We start from the raw sequence: 20734 nt of genomic DNA on the forward strand, positions 1-20734 counted from the left end.
TGGGCTTCCATCCTGATAGGAGCATTGCCACTAGTACACTGCCGTTGAATAAACAATTAACCAAGCTGATTTTCATCTTCCTTTAAAAAAGCCACTGTGTTTCTAGGAGTTACGAAGTATGTTTTCTTTCCTAAGATGCGACGTTTATGGAGCCAGCACGGTAAATTTTTAAAAATTAAAATTATATTTTAAAAGGCAGGAACTTGGAAAATCTCACTTTAGCCCACTCTTGTATATGGCCTTAGACAAGTCCCTGAGGCAGGCCTGCGCTCGAATCCCTGGTGTGTCGCAAGGTGTGCGACCTCAGCGAGCACCTTGGTCTCTCTGGGCCCCAGTTTCTTTCTTTAAATGTTAGAGACAGGGTTGCCCTCTGTCACTCAGGTTGGAGTGCAGTGGCAAATCACAACTCACTGCAGCCTCCAACTCCTGGGCTCAAGGAATCGTCTTTTCTCAGCGCCCCCACCCAAGCAGCTGCGACTACAAGCGCTCACCACCATGTTCAGCTAATTTAAAATCGTTTTGTAGACACAGGGTCTCACTATGGTGCCCAGGCTGGTCTTGAACTCCTGGCCTTAAGCAATCCTCCTGCCTTCGCCTCCCAAAGTGCTGGGATCATAGGTGCGAGCCACGACACCCAGCCTGGGCCCCTGTTTCTTCACCTGTAAAGTGGGAGTAATAGTAATTACTCGCCAGGTTGCAGTGGGGAGTGAATGAGCTGATAAATATAAGTGCTTAGCTCGTAGCCTGGCTCAGAAGAGGTGCCCAGTAGATGTAACTGGTATCAGATTGGTCACTGTTGTATCCTAATTCTCTGCTCCTAAAACTTCCTCCGGGGTGGGCCATTTCCGGAGACTCTGGGATCCTGCACTTTGACCTCTCCAGGATTTCTCAGTAAATGGGTTCTAGTCCCAGAAGTAGGAAACTCAGAGCAGGAAATATCATGCAACATTCCCAGATGCCTCCAGGAGCTTTGAAAAGAGAGAGGAGAGAGAACAGGTAGGAGGGGAAGATGGGGTTTAACCAGAGTATGCCCAAGACCAGGAGGAATGGATGGGCCACTGAGTGGGGCCAGCAGGGCTATAGGAGAAGATGAAAGAGTGGGAGAGGCCAGAGCCACGCCTGTCTCAGCAGTGCGGCCACCTTACAGCACAGGGCCTTCGGGTGGGGACTCTCCTGGGTGCTAGAGCTTCCAGTACCTGGGACTCCCCTCTCTCAGGTCGGCCCTGCATGCACCCCAGCAGTCGGCCAGCCTACAGTGTTGGTCTGTCGGGGTGAGTGGGGGCGGGAGGTTGTTCCAGGGCTGATCCATGGGCAGAGGGGAGAGGCCACCATCCAGACAAGCTCCTTGCTCCTGACATGCCCTGTCTACTGCCGGGGGTGTGTGGATTGTTTCAGAACTCTGCCAGGCAGGCAGGAAGGAAGAGGGACTCAGCACCAGGCCAAAGTGGAAGGATGTCAGTATTTGGCAGAGAGGAAATGAAGGTCTGAGGAGAGAAAAAGAGGCAAAGGGGTTGACAGCACTATGCTGTTGCTAAGGGGTACCCAGCACCTTTGGGATCTAGAGCACCATGGGAGCCACAGCCTGAACCAGAGCTCAGGACACAGCAGGGCTGCTGTTTCAGGCCTAAGGAGGTCCGGGGAATGGTGTCTCCTAGTCCCAGCTCCCCGTCAGAATGCTGTGACCTGGAATGAGTCATATCCCCTCTCTCAGCCTCAGTCTCTCATCTGCAAAATGCAGAAAATGCCACCTGTCCCTCCTGCCTTGCAAGGTTATCTGAGCATCCGACCAAGGCATGGCTGTAGGCGCCCACTAGGGCCTGGTGGAAGGACCAGGGATTGATGCCTCCAAGGGGCCTTAGGAGACCTGTGTTCGAGTCCCTGCTCTGTCCCTGGTTCCCAGAGGACCCTCGGCAAGACTTGCCCCTTTTCTAGGACTCAGTTTCCTCCTTGAAGAAAGAAATGCCTACAGCACACACAACTCAAAAACCAAACACAAAAATCACTCCACAAACCACTCCACACAAAAACACACTCCAAAAAAAGGAGAAAAAGCCCAACCCTTTCCCCGAGCCTCAGCACCGTGGGGGCTCGGGACCAAGTCCCACCAGGCCGCTGGGGTCTTTTACCTTCGCAGCAGCTGCTGAGTGGCGCAGAGTGCCCGATGAATAACCACAGAGAAACTACAACAGGAACCACGGTGCAGAGTGAGATGGGGAGAGGAGGGGCAAGGAGAACGTGGTGGGTCACAAAACCACTCAAAATCCACCACGGAGAGAGGGGGACCCTCAGGGAGAGGGTTGGGGTCCTGGAAGCTCTGTGATGTCTTGATGGTCCTGAGGGCAGGGGACCACCAGGCACCTGGACAGGCATGGAGGGAGCGGGGGCTGTCTTCCCCGTGAGGCCTTCCATGCACCCTCCAGGGAACCATGGGACAGGAGGAAAATAGGAAATAAAAACGCATGCAACCCTGCAGGAGAAAATCTATTAGACCCTCACCCTAGGGCCTAAGGAAAGGCGGAGGGGGCAGTTCTCCCACTGTCTGATGGGATCTGCAGACATGCCTTCTTTGCCAGCTTCTCTGAGTATCCACACCCACCCCACATCCTTCAGGCTGGACGTGCTCTTTCTGCCTGTGCTCCCTTTAGCAGCTGGGTTCCAGGGGGTGGACCCCCACAGTAAACCAAGCCCTGACCAGTTCTGCTCTGTGACCTCTCAGGTGACTCTTCTCTGGGCCTTGCACCCCAGCCACATCTCCCAATTAGTACAATAAGAGGACCAGATGGGAACAGCTTTGAGGCCCCTCCAGGCCCCTCCTGGAGCCACAGCAAAGCTCCATACCCATTATGTGGCCAGGGGGGCTCAGATGAAGCTATTGGACAAGGGCAGGCCTCAGACCCAGGCCTGGCCTGTGGGGGCCCTTCCCGAACAACGGAAACCACGCCCGGCTTACCATGGCGACGTCGGCCTGGAATATCTGCTTGATGAACTTGTTCCTGGAGGAGTGGACCAGTTGGATAATGTCCCCATGCAGGGTGTCTCGGTTCTTCTCCAGGAAGCCTGCGAGCAGCAAACAACAGTCACATCTCACCAGCTCTGGGAGGGCCTCCCCAAACCCACAACATCTGAGCCAGAAGGAACCTCAAAATCCACTAGTTCCACCATATCCGTTTCATGGTGGGGGACCCTGAGGCCTGGAGGGGACAGAGACTTGCCCAAGATCACAGAGAAAGTGAGGGGCCATCTCCCCAACAACACAGCTCCCCTCTTCCAGACCTGTTCAAGAAGGGCAGGGGGTCTCAGTCTCCAGGAGAAAGCAGGCGTCCTTCCTGACCAATCACCCCAAAGCCACCATGAGTCTTTTGAACTAAGACATCAAAAGGCCTTGTTAAGTAAGTGTGTGACCTGGGAGAGAATGTGTGTTGATCTGGTACAAGCTAATATTAAAGGAATTCATTAAAACCACCTTGTGATTGGACAGTGTGTTATGTTTTACGAGGACCCCTCACAGATCCTTCTATGTGGGACAGGTAGGGATTACCTCCTCTGCCCCCAAAGGGAGAAAACCAATGTTCAGAGAAGCTAAGTGAGTTGTCTAACATCACCCAATAAGCCATGGGCAGAGTTAAGACTTGAACCCAGGATGCCGGTGCAAAGGAGATTCTCTGCACCCAGGACCCAGGACCCAGGACCCCCAGGACCCCCAGGAGCCTAGGGAGATTCTCCCACACCACACAGACCCCAGAGAAGGCTGCCACTCACAGGGACCAAGGAGTCGGCAACTGGTTAATGGGGAGGGGGTTGGTAGAGTGGGGCAAGAGACAGGGTGTCCAGGGACTGCAGATGACTGAGGGGGAGTGCCACTGCACAGAGTAGGACAAAGGCTGCCCATGAATGGCAGACTGCACAGAGAACTAGTACTAGGCTGCCCGCCTGGCACCTGGGGAGGGGGGAGTTGCAGGGTGCACACAGGAATGGAGGGTGGGCCTTGCAGTGGGATGTAATTGGGTTCTCATTAAAGCTCTGACAGACTCACTATGTAATCCTAGAAAGACCCCCATTCTGGGACTCCAGGTTCCTTAACTGTTGGGTGGGAAGGATACTGCCCACAAGCTTGCTTCTCTTCAGAACACCTAATACCGCCCACTTCATAAATCCACATCATAAATAAGATGCTCTATTGAATAGGTTCTTTGTGAACTAGAAAATGCTGGTAGAATTCTTTCCAGTCATTTAGTCTCGTTTAACAACCTTAGGCAAGCCATTTCCCTTTCTGGGCTTCAGTTTCCAATTCTATTAAGGTAGATGACCCTTATGTTCCCTCCAGACATAGCATTCTATGGTTTTATAACTCAGCATAGAGATTACTCAATTATCACTTCTGTATCCTCAGCAACATCATGAAGCCTGGTACATAATAGATGCTAAGAGCATACTGGTTGAACTGAACGGAAAAATACAATCCTCTATTACTCCAAATGAAAGACCAATTTGTTTGCACGACAGTCCTTCAAACTTAATGTCTGCTTCCTTCTTCCAACAATAAGATTGAATCTCACAGTCCAGTATTTTAAGGGAGCCTGAGCCGCCATCAGATTCTACCACTGCACCCTGGCTCACTGATACACTGCTGACTTCTGGACCAGTTCAGCAAGGGAGTAAGAAACGGATGGGTTATAGCATGTTTGAATGTCTTTGGCCTTTTTTAAAAAAAATTAATTTTTAATTTTTTGTGGTACATAGTAGGTATAGATATTTATGGGTTAATTGGCCTTTGACTATGGGTAAGATCCCTTGAGGCTGTATGGCAGGGCTCAGGGTAGACACAGCCCATAACTGATGCCAATTTGAGGTTGGCCCTTTATACCAGGGTGGGTGGGAAGGGATTGGCAAGGGAAGTCTGCAGTCTTTTGACAAACCCTGTAAGAATTCCAAGTGAGATAAGCCCATGTTCTGACCCCTCTTCTTAACTTCCAGCTTTAACATGAACCCAGTTCCATGTCCTCAGGGGAAAAGAAGATGCATGGTCTTCAAAGCTCATGCTTGGTCTTGTTGCCGAAAGTCTTAGCGGGTAACTGGGCCGGTTCTAGGCCTGACTTTGAGCCTAATGGGCTATGTTGTATCAGGTAAGGACAGTCAAGCCCCCACCTTGTTCTGAACCTCAGTTTCCCTAAATGTACAAACAAGCATTGAGCCCATTCAAAAGAATTGAAAGCAGGGACTTGAATACATATTTGCACACTAGTGTTCAGAGCAGCACTGTTCACAAAAGTCAAAAGGTAGAAACAACCCCAAATGTCCATTTGCAGATAAATGGATAAGCAAAATGTTTATCCACACAATGAAATACTATTCAGCCATGAAAATGAGGGCAATTGATACATGCTACAACATGGTTGAAAATTAACGACATTATGCTAAATGAAACAAGCCAGACACAAAAGGACAGTCATGCCTTCACCGCATAATGACATTTCAGCCAACTACGGATACAATAGTGGTGCCTAAGATGGTAATGATGTATTTTTACTGTACCTTTTCTATGTTTAAATGCACAAATACTTACCATTCTGTCAAAACTGCCTACAGTATTTAGTACAAGAACATGCTGTACAGGTCTGTAGCCTGAGGGCAATAGGCCATACCAGATAGTCTGGCTGTGTAGTAGGCTGGACCATCTAGGTGTGTAACTACACTCTACGATGATTGACAATGACCAAATTGCCTAACGACACATTCTCATAAATGACATTAAATGATGTACAGCCATATCATATGATTCCACTTATATGAGGTACCTAGAATAGTCAAACTCACAGACAGAAGTAGAACACAGGTTACAGGGGACTAGAGGTTGGGAAAGGAGGTATCGCTCCATGCATGCAGAGGCTCTGTTTGGGGCGGCGAGAAAGCCCTGGAATTAGCAGTACTGGATGTGCAGCACTGTGAAGTACTTAATGCCACTGAATCCAACACTTGGCCATTTTAGTCAAGTGTGTGTGTGTGTGTGTGTATATATATATATATATATATATATATATATATAAAATCACAAATTTTAAAAATCTTTAAAATTCCGGATATCTTATTCCTGGGCTGGAGAAGGGGAAGGCAGGGCTACAGGCAGGGAGTGACAGACAGCTGGCAGCCCTCTGTACCTTGGGTCTCATAGTAGACGACACCTGCAAAATGGTTGATGCCAAACTGGGTCTCATGGTTGTTCTTGGGGGGAATGTAGTTCGCGTTGAGCTTGTGCTGGGAGTTCAGCTTGTGTAACATGGTGGTGTCCGTGCCCTGGGGAGTGGAGGGGCAACTGTGAGTCCACCCTCTCCTCCATGGGCCCCACTCCCCTCCCTGCCCATGTATTTGCACCCTGTCTCTTCTTCAGGAGCTTCCCCTGCCTTTATTTCTACCTCACATAGGAGCTCTCTGGGCCCCCATTTCCCCAACTCTTAAGTGGATGAATTGGAACTACGCAACTTTGAAAGTGCATTCCAGTTTAGACAATCGATTTCCCAAGACTAAAATCATGGGTGCAATCCCGTCTCCCCCTCCCCAGCTCTGAGATATATGCTGTGTCCTGAGCACCCATTCTGTGCCAACTGCATGCTTGGATCTTCATGGCCTGGCCCAGGACCCCGTGGACTGTAGGTGATTCCCAAATGGCAGATGACTGTACTTGAATTGGCCCCAGAGCCACCTTGAGGGGTGGGTATCATTAGTCCTATTTTGCAGATGAGGAAAGCTGTGGCTCAGAGCAGGGAAGGAAGCTGTGCACACCCAAGACCCCGGGAGGTGGCGGCAGGACCGGCCCACCTTGGGGAACTTGCTCTCCTCATCGATGAGGGAGATGATATTCATGGGCTTGTTGGCGATCATGTCCAGGGCGTCCTGGTTGTCGGTGAACTCGATGTGCAGCCAGTCGATGCTCTCCAGGTCATACTCCTCCTGCTCCAGCTTGAACACGTGTCTCACAAAGAACTGCTGCAGGTGCTCATTGGCAAAGTTGATGCAGAGCTGCTCGAAGCTACAGGGGCACAGGGATGGGGTAAGGGTGTTGTTCAGGCCCCACCCTGCAGTTCAGGGCCTGGCTCTGCCTCCACCTGCAGCGTGGCCTTTAGCAAGCTGCTCCCATTGTGGACTCCAAACTCTGAGGCAAGGGGGTTTATCAAGTCCACCTCCCTCCAGGTGCAGAGGAGGACATGGAGGCCCAGCAAGGGCAAAGGACTTGTCCAGGGTCACTCCGTGAGCCAGAAGGAGAGTTAAGGCTTTTCAGGACCCTTTCTCTTGCATGATCAAGCCCTGGGGAGGGCTGGGGATTGGCATTTGGGCACCCAAACCCCAGGCAGATTGCCTGGGAGAGAAAAAGCCCAGATGCTGGCTGGTGGGCCGTACAGGGATATTGAAAGTGGCCTTGGGAGGTGGGAAGGGGGCTGACAAGGCTTGGGAAACAGCCCCGGCTGCAGACAAGGCCGAGCCACGGACACAGCCCTGTGTGTTGAGTGTGGTGTTTTGGTGCTGGAGGAGGGCTTTGAGACATCCAAACAGCACAGGAACTGACATGACTTGCCAGGTCCTGACTTCCCAGCAGGAAGTGGGGCTCCAGGACCCACCTGTACATGACACACCCATCAGCCCCTCACATAGCCCCTAAAAGGCAGAGAATCCCAAGGGTGGCTGAGACCCCAACACAAGTGTGGCTCAGGCCTGGCCTCCCTGCTTTGAGACACCTTGCAGCATGGATCTGGGCAGATCAGCAGTGGCCAGCGGGGCCTGGAGACCAGAGGTTGCCTCCCCAAGTGTTCAGGATGTGTACAGCCTCCTCACAACCCCAGCCAGGCTCAGCTGACCTTGGGGAGGTGAGGGACACAAGGGGATGAGAAAGAAGGGGAGAGGGTCCACCGTGATGGTGGAACAGCCTGGCAGAGTGTATCAGGAGGCAACTAAATGTGCTTCACAAGAGAGACACATGATTATTTCTTATGTCCATATTGGGGAAGGAAATTCCCATGAGCAGAGCCCCATGCGGTACCTGTTCACAGCAAAGTTCTCGAACCCAAAGATGTCCAGGAGGCCGATGGACCTGCGAGAGTTCTTCACATCCTGGGAGGGAGGCTTGTAAATTGCAGCGTTGATCTTGTCCACAATCCACACGAACAGCCGCCCGTAGATCCCCTGAAAGGCAGCGATCAGCCACTGGCACCAGCCACACCCTTCCCTGGGGGACAGGCCAGGCTCGTGGACCCTTCGCGGCCTCACTCCAGCCCTTGCGTGGAACAAAGTGATATGTGGAACCCCCAACCCTTTACTTAAGCTGTTCCCTCTGCCTGGAGCCCCCTTCTCCTGCTTGAACAGTTCCTACACATTCTTCAAGGCTCTGTTGAGATAATAGCTCCTCTCTGAGAAGCCTTCCCTGACCCTGCAGCTGGGGAAGGAGCCCTCCTTGGGGCTCTCATCTCTCTATCCAACCCTGTTTATCTCTGAGGTCCCCGAACACAGCCCAGGGCCTGGTGTGGTGGGTGAAGGCTCCATGAATGGCAAACATGTGGCTGTAGAAACAGGACCCGATCCAGCCCCCCTCTTCTGTGTCTTCTACAGAAAGACCAAAGAGAGTAACCCGGGGCTGGGAGCAGCATGGCTGATCAAAGCAGGCCAAAAGCCAAGGGCCTGGGGTGGCCAGAGCTAGGAAGGTCCCAGAGGAGCACAGGCACCTGGGACTCGAGGAAGGTCGACTGTGGCCCCGGGGCAGGCAGGGGTGGTGACCCAGACGTCTACCCGCCTCCCAGGACTCCTTGGCACCTGCCCATCAACAGCCCAACTTCCCGAGAGTTAGGGCAAGCAAGCGGCCCCTTTCTTCCGGCCCACCTTGACGAAGGCGTCGCGTACGTCCAGTGCCTGCTCCCTGCTCAGTGGGGTGGACACCGTCTCCCCACGGGTGATGAGGGTGCGGCTGGTCAGGCAGCTCATCAGGTCTGGGGGATTCACCTGGTGCAGGCAACACCCCCGGTGCTCACCATCCAGCCTGCCCCTTCCCTCCACCCACAACCAGACCCCTCCACTTTCCAGCACTGGCCTGGCCCAAACCACTGCCTCCACTAAGCACGCCAGCCCAGGGCCCACGGCCAAATTCTCCCCAGCCATGGAAACCTGCCATGATGCTGCCTGGAAGGAACTTCTGTCTCCTTGACAGCCCCGCTTAACTCCCTCCAGCATGTCACCTGTCCTTTCTAGGACCATCCCTAACTCTGGCTTTATTCATCCCCGTTTTCCAACCCTAGTAAGTGTTTGCTAAAAGACAGACAGACTCAATGCATTTGACCCATGGACACCAGTGCCCTTTGCCCAGATGTGGAGATTGAGGCCCAGAAGGCAGGGATGACTCACCCAGGGTCACATAGCCCAGGGTATCACAGGGCCCCCACCTGCCCCGTCATCCCCAGGGCAGCTCCTCCAGGACCTGTGCCTAGCACAGGACCTGCACACAGTTGCTTCTCCATATTGAACAGAACTCTCCAAACCAGAGGGTCCCAGCAATGTGGTTCCCACATCCCAGCCCCCAGTGAGCTTGAACTCAACCCTTCAGACAGACAGAAGTCGTGGAGGGGAGAAAGGCCGGGCACTGACCTCAAGCAGGGATGCAGCTGTGGCCAGCGACGGCGAGAAGAGGACCTCACAGGCATCCAGATTTTCAAATGTGCGGGCTGTTGGCAGTAAGGGGCACAGCATCAGGGGAGGGAGTGTGGGCAACAGGGGCAAGGGGACTGTCCTAAGAGGACTAGGCTGTCACTCCTGCTGCCGGGGTCCTGCCCTGTCTAGGGAGGGCATCAGCACTGTGACTAAATGCTTCCCCGGGTCAAGGTGTATTTGATTAATGTTCTCACCATGAGACTGCAGGCACCATGAGGGTAGGGACCATGTATGCCCCACACATGGCACCATGCCTGGCATTCAAGGAACAGACACTGGTTATTGCAGCTCTCTCCCTACTCCCAGGGCTCTTGGCAGCAACCCTGGCTCCTGTTAGACAAACTTTGGATTGCCCGTCCCAACATGTGCTCTGTTCTCAGGGCCTTTGCACAAGCTCTTCCTTCTGTCAGCTTACATTTCCCTGTGTCTCTTAGTCTTTCAAGATGACTAGACTGTGATCTCCTTAGTGCTGGGATTATTCATTTCCTGGACACATTTCCTGGGGCTCCTACTCTGCCTGGGGACCATGCTGGGAACCAGAGGCAAGAGCAGAGTGAGACCCGCCACCTGCCTCAGGGGACCACCTCCCAGCCTGGCACACAGTGGGTGTCCAAGAATGTTAGATGAGTGAACGTGTTCCCTTCCCTAGCCTTCTCCCTTTCCAAAGATGGCTATCCAGTCACGCACACCTTACAATGATTAGTTCAAAGATAAACCCTCTCTCTAAGACATCTGACTTTAAAGAAGAAACCAACTTTGAAGTGAGTCTTAAAGGGTCCATAGACAACTCCCAATATACTTTAACTGTACCTTTCCATGGTGGACTGTCAGCACAGCGACACTACACCCAACGCTGATTTCAAGCTAGCAGACCTGTTCAAATCTACCCACAGGCGAATTCTTCCCAGCTTCCATCCCAAAGAGGGCATGTGTTGGGACAGAAAATGAGCCACCAATACCGTGTGGGCAGCAAGGCACTGCACTGCCCTTGGCGCAGGGGTGGGGCAGGGCAAGGGCAGCGCAACCTCACCCTCATACTGCAGGTTGCCCAGGTGCAGGATGGCGGCCAGGAGCTTCAAGATCTCCCAGTTCTCGGTGTCAGTGAACATGAGCACCTTCATGGCGGAACGGATGTTGGCGTACTCCTGGCTGTCCACCCGGCCCTCACAGGTTATGCAGTTACCCTGGTGGGCAGGGTGGGAGAGTGGGGTGCAGAAGGATGTCAGTGTACCCCCAAAGGGGCAGTGCCTGGCTGCCTGCCCAAAAGGCCCTTTCTGCCTGACAGGCCAGGCCAGCCTGGGGCCCTGGGCGCTGACCTTACCTGGTGAGCACCACAACTCCTCCAGAAAGTCTGGAGGGTCTAGAAAGCCCGGGCTCCCCAGGAACTCATTCTCCACACCTGGGGGTGCTGGTGCCCCTTCTTCCCACGAAGAAGAGCAGACAGGTCACTGATGCCAAGCCAGCCCCTGTTGCCCACCTGGCAGTCACAGCACTTAGGCCCTACTAGGCTCCTGTAGCCCCCCCAGGGATACCCACTATCAGGGACTTGACCCCCTAGGCAGGTACTGCCTGGTGGAGACAGAGGAGAGAGGTAACTGCATACAAGCAGGGCATCGACGGGGGCACACCGCATCTTCTATGTGTCTACAAGATGTGTGTGTGTGCGTGCACGTGTGCGCCAGCCAGCTACAGGAAGTGTCCAGGGTCACCTGTCACACCTACAACACACACATGCACATACATGCACATGCTTCAGGTGCCGTAGCCCACATGTACGTCCATGTGGCCTGGCCCACCCCAGCCCAGCCCAGGCAACCAGACATGGGCTCTCCCCAAGGCTAAAGGAGTGGTGCTCCCCAAGCCAGCCTGCCATGTGCATGCCTCAAGGTCCCCCATCCTTTGCTTGGTGGCAGCAATGGCCAGGGGCCCACTTCTCCTTGGTGTCCAGACAAGCCAGCAAGAAGCTGGCACCTGAGCCCTGTGACCAGTGAGACCTCAAGGCTGAGTCTGCAGCAGCCAGCTCCCTGCAATCCTAGGGTGGATGCCCCCCTAGCCAGGTGCCCGCCTGCGCCTCACCATGGCCAAGTAGTTGTAGTCAGAGGCCTGGCCCAAGCCCAGCTTCTTCTTCTGATCTTCACTCATGCCCTCCAGCATGCAGTAGAACACGTGGTAGTTCCTTTCATCTGGGGCCTGAAAATGTGGGCACAGTGTTGGGGGCCAGGGGAGGCGGGCTGGAGGAGGCCATCAGCATCTAGCCTGGGATGATGGTCTACTATTTTAACAAACGGCTTGTGGAGAAGCCCATCGGTGGGTTTCATGGTGGGGTTTCCAGCACAGAGGCAAGCAGGCAGCAATACAGGCAGGTAGGGGAGCATCAGGGCCACACAGACCCCTGAGGCCAGGGACCTGGGTCTATTCCTGCATCCCTGGGGCTCAGGCCCACCTGGCGACAGACGCGCGACTTCTCCAGCAGGTACTGCTCAATCTTGGCGCCCTCGATGGCGCCCCGCTTGTTGAAGTGGATGTCGATGTACTTTCCGAAACGGCTTGAGTTATCGTTGCGGATGGTCTTGGCATTCCCGAATGCTGTGGAGTGAGTAGGGTGTCACTGGCAAAGCCCTCTCCCGCTCCACTGCCTGGTCCCACCATCGGAACCGTGGCCCTACCTTCCAGAATGGGGGTGGCCTCCAAGACCTGCTGCTCAATCCATGAGTGTTGCCCACTGATGGCTGCCAGGAACTGCAGGATCAGCTTTGTGCTCTCCGTCTTCCCAGCCCCAGATTCCCCACTGCAGAGGAAGGGAGTGGCAGGACCTGTCACAACCTACAGGGACTCCCCACCCAACTGGAACTCAGCCCAGGCTGCACCATCCACCAGCTCCCCCATCTGTAATACCGGCTGACAATATGGACCCTCCAGGGCTGGGGCAGGGCTCAAGGGCCCAGTGCTCTACCGCATTCTCCTTCACCTTCATTCAGACACAAACACCCCTGCATCTGTACTTGCCATAGAGAACAACGCATATTAGACGTGCAGTCAATGCTCTGTCTTTTACCCTCTGTCCGAAAGAAAATAGGAGCCTGAGATGTCAACTGACCACAACTTAACAGGAGCCAGCAGTAAACAAGGCTGGCCTCAAAAGCTAACGTGAGCTTTGGTAGCGTAGAGATATAATACCTGAGAAAGGGGAGGTGATTTTCTACATTGTTACACAGCACAGAGTACATAGGTCTGGTTCCTGAGGAGCTTGATGGCATTTCCGATAGCACGGGCAATCCCTAGAGGTATCAGCAGGAACCCACAGCTAGAGCTCTCGGTCCTAAGCCTGGAGCTCCACACAGGTGCTGGGCCGCCCACCTGATGATGCAGCACTGGTCACGGCTATTGCGTTTCATGTTGAAGTAGCAGTTGTCAGCAATGGCAAAGATGTGGGGGGGCATCTCCCCAATCTTCTTGTTGGTATACTGGCGGATGTGCTCTGGTGAGTAGATGGAGAGCAGCTGGTAGGGGTTCACGGCCACCAGGATGGAGCCCGTATACGTCTGTGGGCAGCAAGAGATGGGGAGCTCACTGACTGTGTGGGAGACTCTGACTCTAGAAAGCTCTTGGGCTCTGCTCTGGAGGGAAGAGTCCTGGCTTTGGAGTCGTGTGGGTGGACCTGGAGCCAGAATCGGGCCTCCTTAGGAGCTGGGGCAGGGCCATCCATCCAGCACTGGGTCTGGCTCGGAGTTAGTGCTCAGTGACATTTGATGAAGAGTTAGGTGGTGTCTCTACGCCTAGATTTCCTTCTCTTTATCTGTAAAAATGAGTATAACTGCTTGTGAAGATTAGAGGAGGTGGTATCTTTTAAAATTCATGGCACACAGTAGGTACTCTGCAAATGCTGACTCCCACCATGGGCTTCAGGCCCTGTATCCCAAGCTTTTGGAGTGAAATTAATCAACGAGACCATGTCCGGGGGGAGGCCAGGTTGGTGAGGGAGAGGGGTGTGAGAAATGAGCTATAAAGAGCTGAAGGAGCTGGGGTAAGTGGCTTGGGGGCTGGGTGGGCCCCACTCTCTGTAGCACTGCCCCAGGACAAAGGGAGATGCTGTGCTCTGGGGGAGAGAACACCTCCAGTCATCCTGCACAGCATAGGCACAGGGGCCAGGTGCACCTCAGATAGCCTTAAGAGGGTTCTCTACTTGGGCTCCTCTGTTAGTGCAAAGATCAGCTGTCTGTAGGCAAGGCTTCCTGTTGTGGGCTTGGGGTCCTGCCACAGGGGACAACAGGCTGGCCCTCCTGCCACCACAGCAGGGTGAGGCACTCAGGGTTACTTCTCCCTCCTCCCACCCCAAGTCTCAAACTTGAAAAGGTCAGGCAGGCCTAGACCATAATTGGCAGTGGATGTATTGATATCTGGGGCCTGGAGAGGCTGAAGAAAGATGTCCAGGGGAGGTGACAGTCCACCCTCCCCCTCCCATTCAGGGTTCAGTGCATCACAGCAGAGCCGCAGCTATGCCTCAGCAGCCTCAGCCTACCGTGGCCATGCAGGGAGCTGACTTCCCTGGCTGCAGGCACTGCATGCTAGGGGAAACGCCCACCCTGGGGCCAGGTGGGGCCAAGACCCAGCCTCCAGTCCTGCCTTGGCTGTCCTGGACCAGGACAGCTGGCCAGAAACTGCCCTTCTCTGGGCCCAGGAAGACCTTCCTTTCCCACCTAAGCCTCTTCCTCCAATCAGCCCATGGAGGGAAGCACTTGAGCCTCACTGTGCTGACCTACTAACCATGCCATGAGAGCCAAGCAGGAAGAGCTAGGGTGGGGTGGGGGTGGGAGGTTGGAGGGGAGCAGCCAGGCCAAGCAGGCAACCAAATAAGACACCAGTTGGAGCCGGCTTTCTGTGCCACACTCACCCGCCCTCCGCAGTTGGTCTGAGGTTGCAAAGAGTAGAGCAGAAGAAAAGGAAGCTGGTCAGTGGGGAATAGGGGCTATAAGAGCATTTTCCACGAATGGCACCCACATGGCTCAGGGCTGCTGAACTCTCAGATCAGGCCCTGCCCTTGGACCCCTCAGGCACGGTCCCCTACAGCTCGGCCCTGCCCAGCCGTGGGAGCTGGCTAGATTCCGGTGGAAACTTGCATCAGACTAGGAACCAGCCCCAAAGAACGTCCCTTTGGCAAACCTCAGTTTGCTCATTTGTAAAAGGGGAGGTTAACACCCACTTCCCTTGGCTGTTGTAAAGACTAAAGGGAAAAGACATAATTTTGCCAGGTGCCTGGTACATAAACGCCACCTTCCTTTCTCTCTTTTGAGGCAGAGTCTCGCTCTGTCGCCCAAGCTGGGTGCAGTGGCTCAATCTCAGCTCACTGCAACCTCCATCTTCTGGGTTCAAGAGATTCTTCTGCCTCAGCCTCTCGAGTAGCTGGGATTCCAGGCATGTGTCACAATGCCCAACAAAACTTTCTTCCTGATTTCTTCTTAATAATGTGATGCTCAGCCATCTGGCCCATGATCCCCACACAGCACAGGCTGATGCCATGCAGCCATTCAACAACCCTCTGCTGAGACACACGGGGAGGCTGGGGTGTGAGGGCCCTGATGGAGGCACCTAGATCTCATGAGGTAGGGGTGTAGGGGAGGGAGAGCCAGGGGGCCCGCCCACGAGTAGCAAGCACAGAGACGTGAAAGGGTGTGACATTTGGGAGGTCTGCTGCTGAAAGGTCACCCCGGCAGTTGTGGGGATGAATGGTAGTCACCCAGGCTGGAGACAGAGGCCGTTTCAGACCTAATGGACCAGCCTCCGGGAAGTGGTCAGAGCTCAGTGGAGGGATGCCCTGGGAGCAGGCTCCGTGGCCACATGCAGGGCACGGGCAGTCCAGAGAGGGAAATGGGGGATGCTGAGACGCTCTGAGAAGCTGGCCCAGGGCTGGGGCTAGCCTTCTCCCACCCATGGCACCTACGGCCTTCTCCACTCTGCCCACAGCCCAGAGGGTCCTCCTGCGCATGAACCCTTCAGCCCTGAGCCTCCTGACATCCCTACTTGATGCCACTGGCACGTCCAGACCAGAGCTCCCCCTTCCCTCCAACCCTGCTCTCTCCAGCCTTCCCAACTTGACCAACAACGTCACCACATCTCTCACCCAGGGCAGGAACCTGGGGAGCCCCTGGACACCCCTCCCTCACACCACTCCCACTCTCCATCTGCATGCCGCCTCCCTGGCCAGGCCACGCTCATTTCTCAGCAGCCCACTGCAGGTGCCTCCCCACTGGGCTCCCGGCTTCCACACTCGCCCCCACAACAATCTATCCTCCACTCAGAGCTGCGCCGGCTTTTAAAACATCTAACCACATCATCCCTGCTGAAAATCCTCCAGCGGTTTCCCACAGCCTCCGGACAAAGTCCAAATGCTCTTCCTGCCCACAAAGCCCCAAGCCCTGGCCCCTGCCACCCTCGTCAACCTCAACCCACAACCAAGAGGCTCCATTCATATGAAACTTTCAGTTAAAAGCACCACACTCCAACCCCTGCCATCTCAGACCAGGGACACACTTCCCCTACCCCTTTACCCGGATAATTCCTTCTCATCCTTCAGTTCCAAGCCGAGATGACGCCTCCTCCAGGAAGCCAGGCACCTTCCTGTACAATCATCATAGCCACAGGTCTCCTTCAGCATGCCCAGCTGATTCCTCTACAGTCCCCATTCAAGGCCTCCATCCCTCAGGGCCTGTCACCATGCATGGCACATAGGAGATGCTCAGCAACATTTGCTGAGTGGCTGAAAGAGCAACTAGATCAATGGGCGGGGAAGTACTGGGTGAACAGCATCCACCACCAGCCACAGCAACCGGCAGGGAAGGTAGCGAGGGGACAGGCCTGTCAGCAGCACTGAGGCAGCCCCAGCTACGTTGACGGGAAGGGCGGTCGGGATGTGGCCAGTGGAAAACCACAGAACAGCGTGGAAGGGATGCTACCATCTGTGCAGAAAAAATGAATACTCTTTTGTATATGTATGTATGCATGTATGTATCTACCTAACTACTACAAAACAAATAAAAGAAACGAGTCCTCTTTCCTCGGTGAGGAGGATTCTTTCCAGCAACAGGGCAAGAGCAAGCCCTCTTGGGCTCAGGACTTTGCAGCTCCTGCTCCATCACCCCTTTTACTCCTCAGAAGGCCTCGGGAGGTGTGGTCATATTCCCCTTTCGCAGATGAGAGAAGCGAGCCTCCAGTAAGTGGGGAGACTTGCCAAGGTCACACAGCAGATGTGTGGGGGGTGGGGTGAATGAGAAACCCTGGCACCAGAGCCCCAGCTCTGGCCTCTCCACCTGGGCTTCCCCAGATCCCAGAAACACACCCACAGGACCTGCAGAGCCAGCAGCTGGGGTCTCCTGAAGAGGAGGCTGGCCACCACTGGCAATGAGACCCTGGCCCTATCCGGGCTTCTGTGCCCATTGGTCCTCCAAGGTCTTAGCACTGCTCCCTGAGCCCTCTGGCCTGTCTCTCTGACTCTAAGGATTCAGACTGGCAGAGAATGAACGCCCAGCACAGACCTCTTGCTCAAATCTCTAGTAGTAAAATCTGCCCTGCGGAGCCACAGGTTGGGTGGGGAGAGAGAAGGACTGTTCCCAAACCAGGGATACAGCACATGTGGCCCCTAGGGGTCCCCAGACAGAGCTCAGGGGGCCTCTCTGAGGCCACAGAGATGTAGCAGGAATCAATTTCACCGCCTCCAGGAAGCACCCAGGCCTGTCGGCTCTGGGGACTTCATTAGCATTTAGCAGGCCATGGAGACCAAGAACACATCCTGGGACTCACAAGTCTTCCCAGAGCCACAGAGGTGCCCACTCCATGCAGTTTCCCTGTTGTGCCTACGAAAGGCTGAGACCAGACAGGGATAGGGACGTCCCCAAGGGCACACGCCAAGACTGGACACCAGCCTCCTGCCTCCCAGATCAGGGCTCCAGCCTCTGCTCAGCGTTAGAGAGCCCTGGGTCCCCACCAGCCCTTCCACCCAACGCGGGGACAGTCCTTGCTCTCTGGGCATGCAGTGAGGGGTTGCTAAATGTTCTCTAAGTGCCTTTCCTCATCCTGGAGTGGCTAGGGCTGATGTGTGGCCCTGGGATGCTCTCTTGGGCTCCTGGGGACAGGGAAGCTGGAGGCAGGAGAGCCCAGGACAGGCAGTCGAGAACAGAGCATGCACCGGCCCAAGGCTGTGAGCTGGCCATGGTAATCGGAGGAAGTTCTGAGTGCATGTGTTGTGCCCAGGGTAATCCAATCCATGAAGGGACAGGGGGTTACCATGGTTAGGGACAGGTACAGTTTCCGGGTGGAACAATGGCCCGGTTGCTTCTTCAAAGCCCTGCTCTAATCCTACCTCATCCACCAAGTCACAGAATCACGAACTCGGTGAGTCAAGGAAACCTCTTTGAATCCTGCAGTTCTTGAGCATGTCCAAGAGACACTGAGAATCTAAGGTTGGCGGACTATTGGAGCTGAAGCCCTTCCAGGTGCCACAGCGTGGTTTCCTGGCCAGGCATCCTGGACAAGAAGGCAGCTTAGACACCTACCTGGGCCCCTACCCCATCCCTCCACAGGGGATGGCCCCGCCTCCTCCCTCTCACCCAGAAAATAAGTCAGAAAGGTTATGTGAGAACTTCAAATGAGGCAAATGGTTCAGATTTGGGGCCTTTCTGGAGAACCCATAAATCCCTGAAGTTATTTTCTTTGAAACTCTCCTGCAGGATGTAATGTCCAAGCAATCCTCTGCTGGCCGCCCGGGCATCAGCTCACCACCCTCCTAACTTTACAGACAAGATTCACTGAGCCCACAGGGTCTGAAGTTTTTTCCTCCCTCTCCCTTATGAATCCTGTTTTTGCCTTTGTTCCTAGATGCAGCTGACCTACCGACTCCCTCGCATGAGGACCAGCTTGCCTGCACTGTGGCTGACCCACAGGCTTCAAGCCCCTGAGCGATGCTGAGACACTGGTCTGCAGGAGGCCTGGTGGGACAACTTCCATCTTACCCAGCTCCTCCCCTGAGACGGGGCCCTCTGCGTCTCCTGACAGGAGAGTGGGCCTTGGGTTCCAGCCTTGGCATAGGACTAAGACAAAGCATTGGCCCTGGAAGTGCCCTGCAGGCAGGTAGACAGGCTCCCTGCTCACCTAAGACTGCCCAGGCCTGGGTGAGTGGCCACAGAGGACCCCAGCACCCACCAGTGACCACTTGCCCTCCAGGGAAAGGAACAAAGAGGGGGCTGCCAAGAAGTGGGGTGTAGACACCAGCAGGTCCTTGTGAGATACAGCAGGTGGGTGTCCCTGCCCTGGGCTTAAGTTCTAGCTCCTCCCCGCTGCCTGGGTGATGCTGATGACATCTGGAGGTACCCTCCATGTCCTGCCCCTCTAAGTGCAGGTGAGGCCTGACTGAGGAACACAGTGAGAGGGGCTTCGTCAGGGCTAGAGGGCTCTCTGCCAAAGTCACTTCCTGTGCCCAAACAATGGACGGCAGGGAGCCACATGCAGCCTCTCCTCTGGAGCCTAAAGCTGCAGAGGGACCTAGAGTCAGAGAGTGGCTGAGGACTGAGGACCTCTCTGGCAGCTGAGGGACCATAATTCAGGGCTTCTGAGAGGGACTGAACCCCTGGCCCTGAGAGCTCCTTGTCGTGATTCTTCAGTGACAACACCTGGGGCTCTCTGAGACTTTTCCAGCCCTGGGCCCTGGCACCCCTTCATGGTCCTGACAACCTGAGGGATGCTGTGCCTGCCGATCACTCACGAGCATGGCCCTGCCTCCAGCATTTATTCAGGCCATGCCCCTCCTGAATGCCATCTCTACCAGCCAACCTCATCCACCTCCAGAAGCCCAAATACCGCTCCTCTGAGCTGGGAGCCAAATCACTCCTGCAGACCTGACACCTCCCCTAGTAATGCCCCTAGTACCAGCCTTCCCTGGGCCTGGGTCTCGAGATAATCAGGCCGGCACTGCGTGGGAGGGAAGGGGATCCTTCCTGCTCCCTGCTGGGGGTTGCACCTCCTTGGTTTCCTTTGCCCTTGCACTGCTGGAGGATGGGGCTGGGTCAGAAGCAGGCAGTGACCCGGGCACGGCACCTCTCTGGGCCTGATTAAACCTGCGGCGTCTCAGTTTCCCTGTCTGCAACTGGGCTATGGGGTAGAGCAGCAGTTCTCAGAGTGTAGACCAAAGACCCCTGGGGGTCCAAGACCCTTGCAGGAAGTCTGCAAAGTTTTCTCTTTTCCAACTACACATCTGTGAGGCCAAATTTTCTTCATACACTTCAGCCAAAATATCCCATCAGACTGGACATTAAGCAGAGATGAGAATCCAGTTGGCTTTATTAAGTCAGACATTAAAGAGATTTGAAAAAACCTGTAAAACAATGCTACTCTTCTCACCATTTTTTTTTATTTTGGGAAATGTCATTTTTAGTAAAAATGTTATTTATGTTATCTTATAATAGATTTATCATGATTACTTTTTCAAAAATTAATATGTTTCTAAATGTCTCAGTTTTAACTTCTAATATGGCAAATATCTACAGATATAACTCAGTATACAAAAGTCCTTTGGGATCCTCAATAATCCTCAATAATTTTTAAGAACATAAAGGGTTCCTGTGACCACAAAGTGTGAGAAGCTCTAGAGTAAATGATCTGCACGGACCCTTATTATTCTGCTCTTCTCTGAGCTCAGCCTCTTGGAATCTGCTGTGTCCTGGCTGGGGAAGACATCTTTATTTGTCGTCTTGAGTTTGAAGGTGGAGAGTGGTGTGTGTGTGTGTGTTTCTAATATCAAGGTTTGAGGGGAGGAGGAGCAGAGCATGGTCCCTCCTTTAGCACCCTCCTGAGGACATCCATCCATCCTCTCTTGCCCCTGAGGCCTGATGGCAGGTCCTAGCCCCTTAGCAAACACACAGCAGAGCAGCCCTTCTGTGCCTGGGCAAAGCACCAAGCGGCTCACTGACTCCGCTCTGGCCTTCCATTGGTTTCAAGGCCTAGAGAGACACATGAAAACTGTGTAGTACAAACCGCTCCCCACCCCAACCACACCACAAAAGCC

The 20734-nt window shown here is 54.2% G+C and overlaps 1 protein-coding gene across 3 annotated transcripts in view; it reads right to left on the reverse strand.

Moving 5' to 3' along the window:
- MYO7A (myosin VIIA) overlaps positions 1-20734 on the reverse strand; it is an 86890-nt gene that overhangs the window by 45957 nt on the left and 20199 nt on the right. For all 3 annotated transcript variants that reach the window (XM_011989738.1, XM_011989740.1, XM_011989739.1), the window contains exons 5-15: positions 13042-13226; positions 12351-12472; positions 12128-12270; positions 11761-11874; positions 10715-10868; positions 9622-9698; positions 8863-8982; positions 8030-8172; positions 6814-7024; positions 6156-6291; positions 2951-3057 (exon numbers count right to left, since the gene is read on the reverse strand). In XM_011989738.1, coding sequence (XP_011845128.1) covers positions 2951-3057; positions 6156-6291; positions 6814-7024; positions 8030-8172; positions 8863-8982; positions 9622-9698; positions 10715-10868; positions 11761-11874; positions 12128-12270; positions 12351-12472; positions 13042-13226 — 1512 coding nt within the window. The remainder of the gene's footprint in view (positions 1-2950; positions 3058-6155; positions 6292-6813; positions 7025-8029; positions 8173-8862; positions 8983-9621; positions 9699-10714; positions 10869-11760; positions 11875-12127; positions 12271-12350; positions 12473-13041; positions 13227-20734) is intronic.

The sequence above is a fragment of the Mandrillus leucophaeus genome, unplaced genomic scaffold, assembly GCF_000951045.1.
Source record: "Mandrillus leucophaeus isolate KB7577 unplaced genomic scaffold, Mleu.le_1.0 Scaffold360, whole genome shotgun sequence".
NCBI lineage: Eukaryota > Metazoa > Chordata > Mammalia > Primates > Cercopithecidae > Mandrillus > Mandrillus leucophaeus.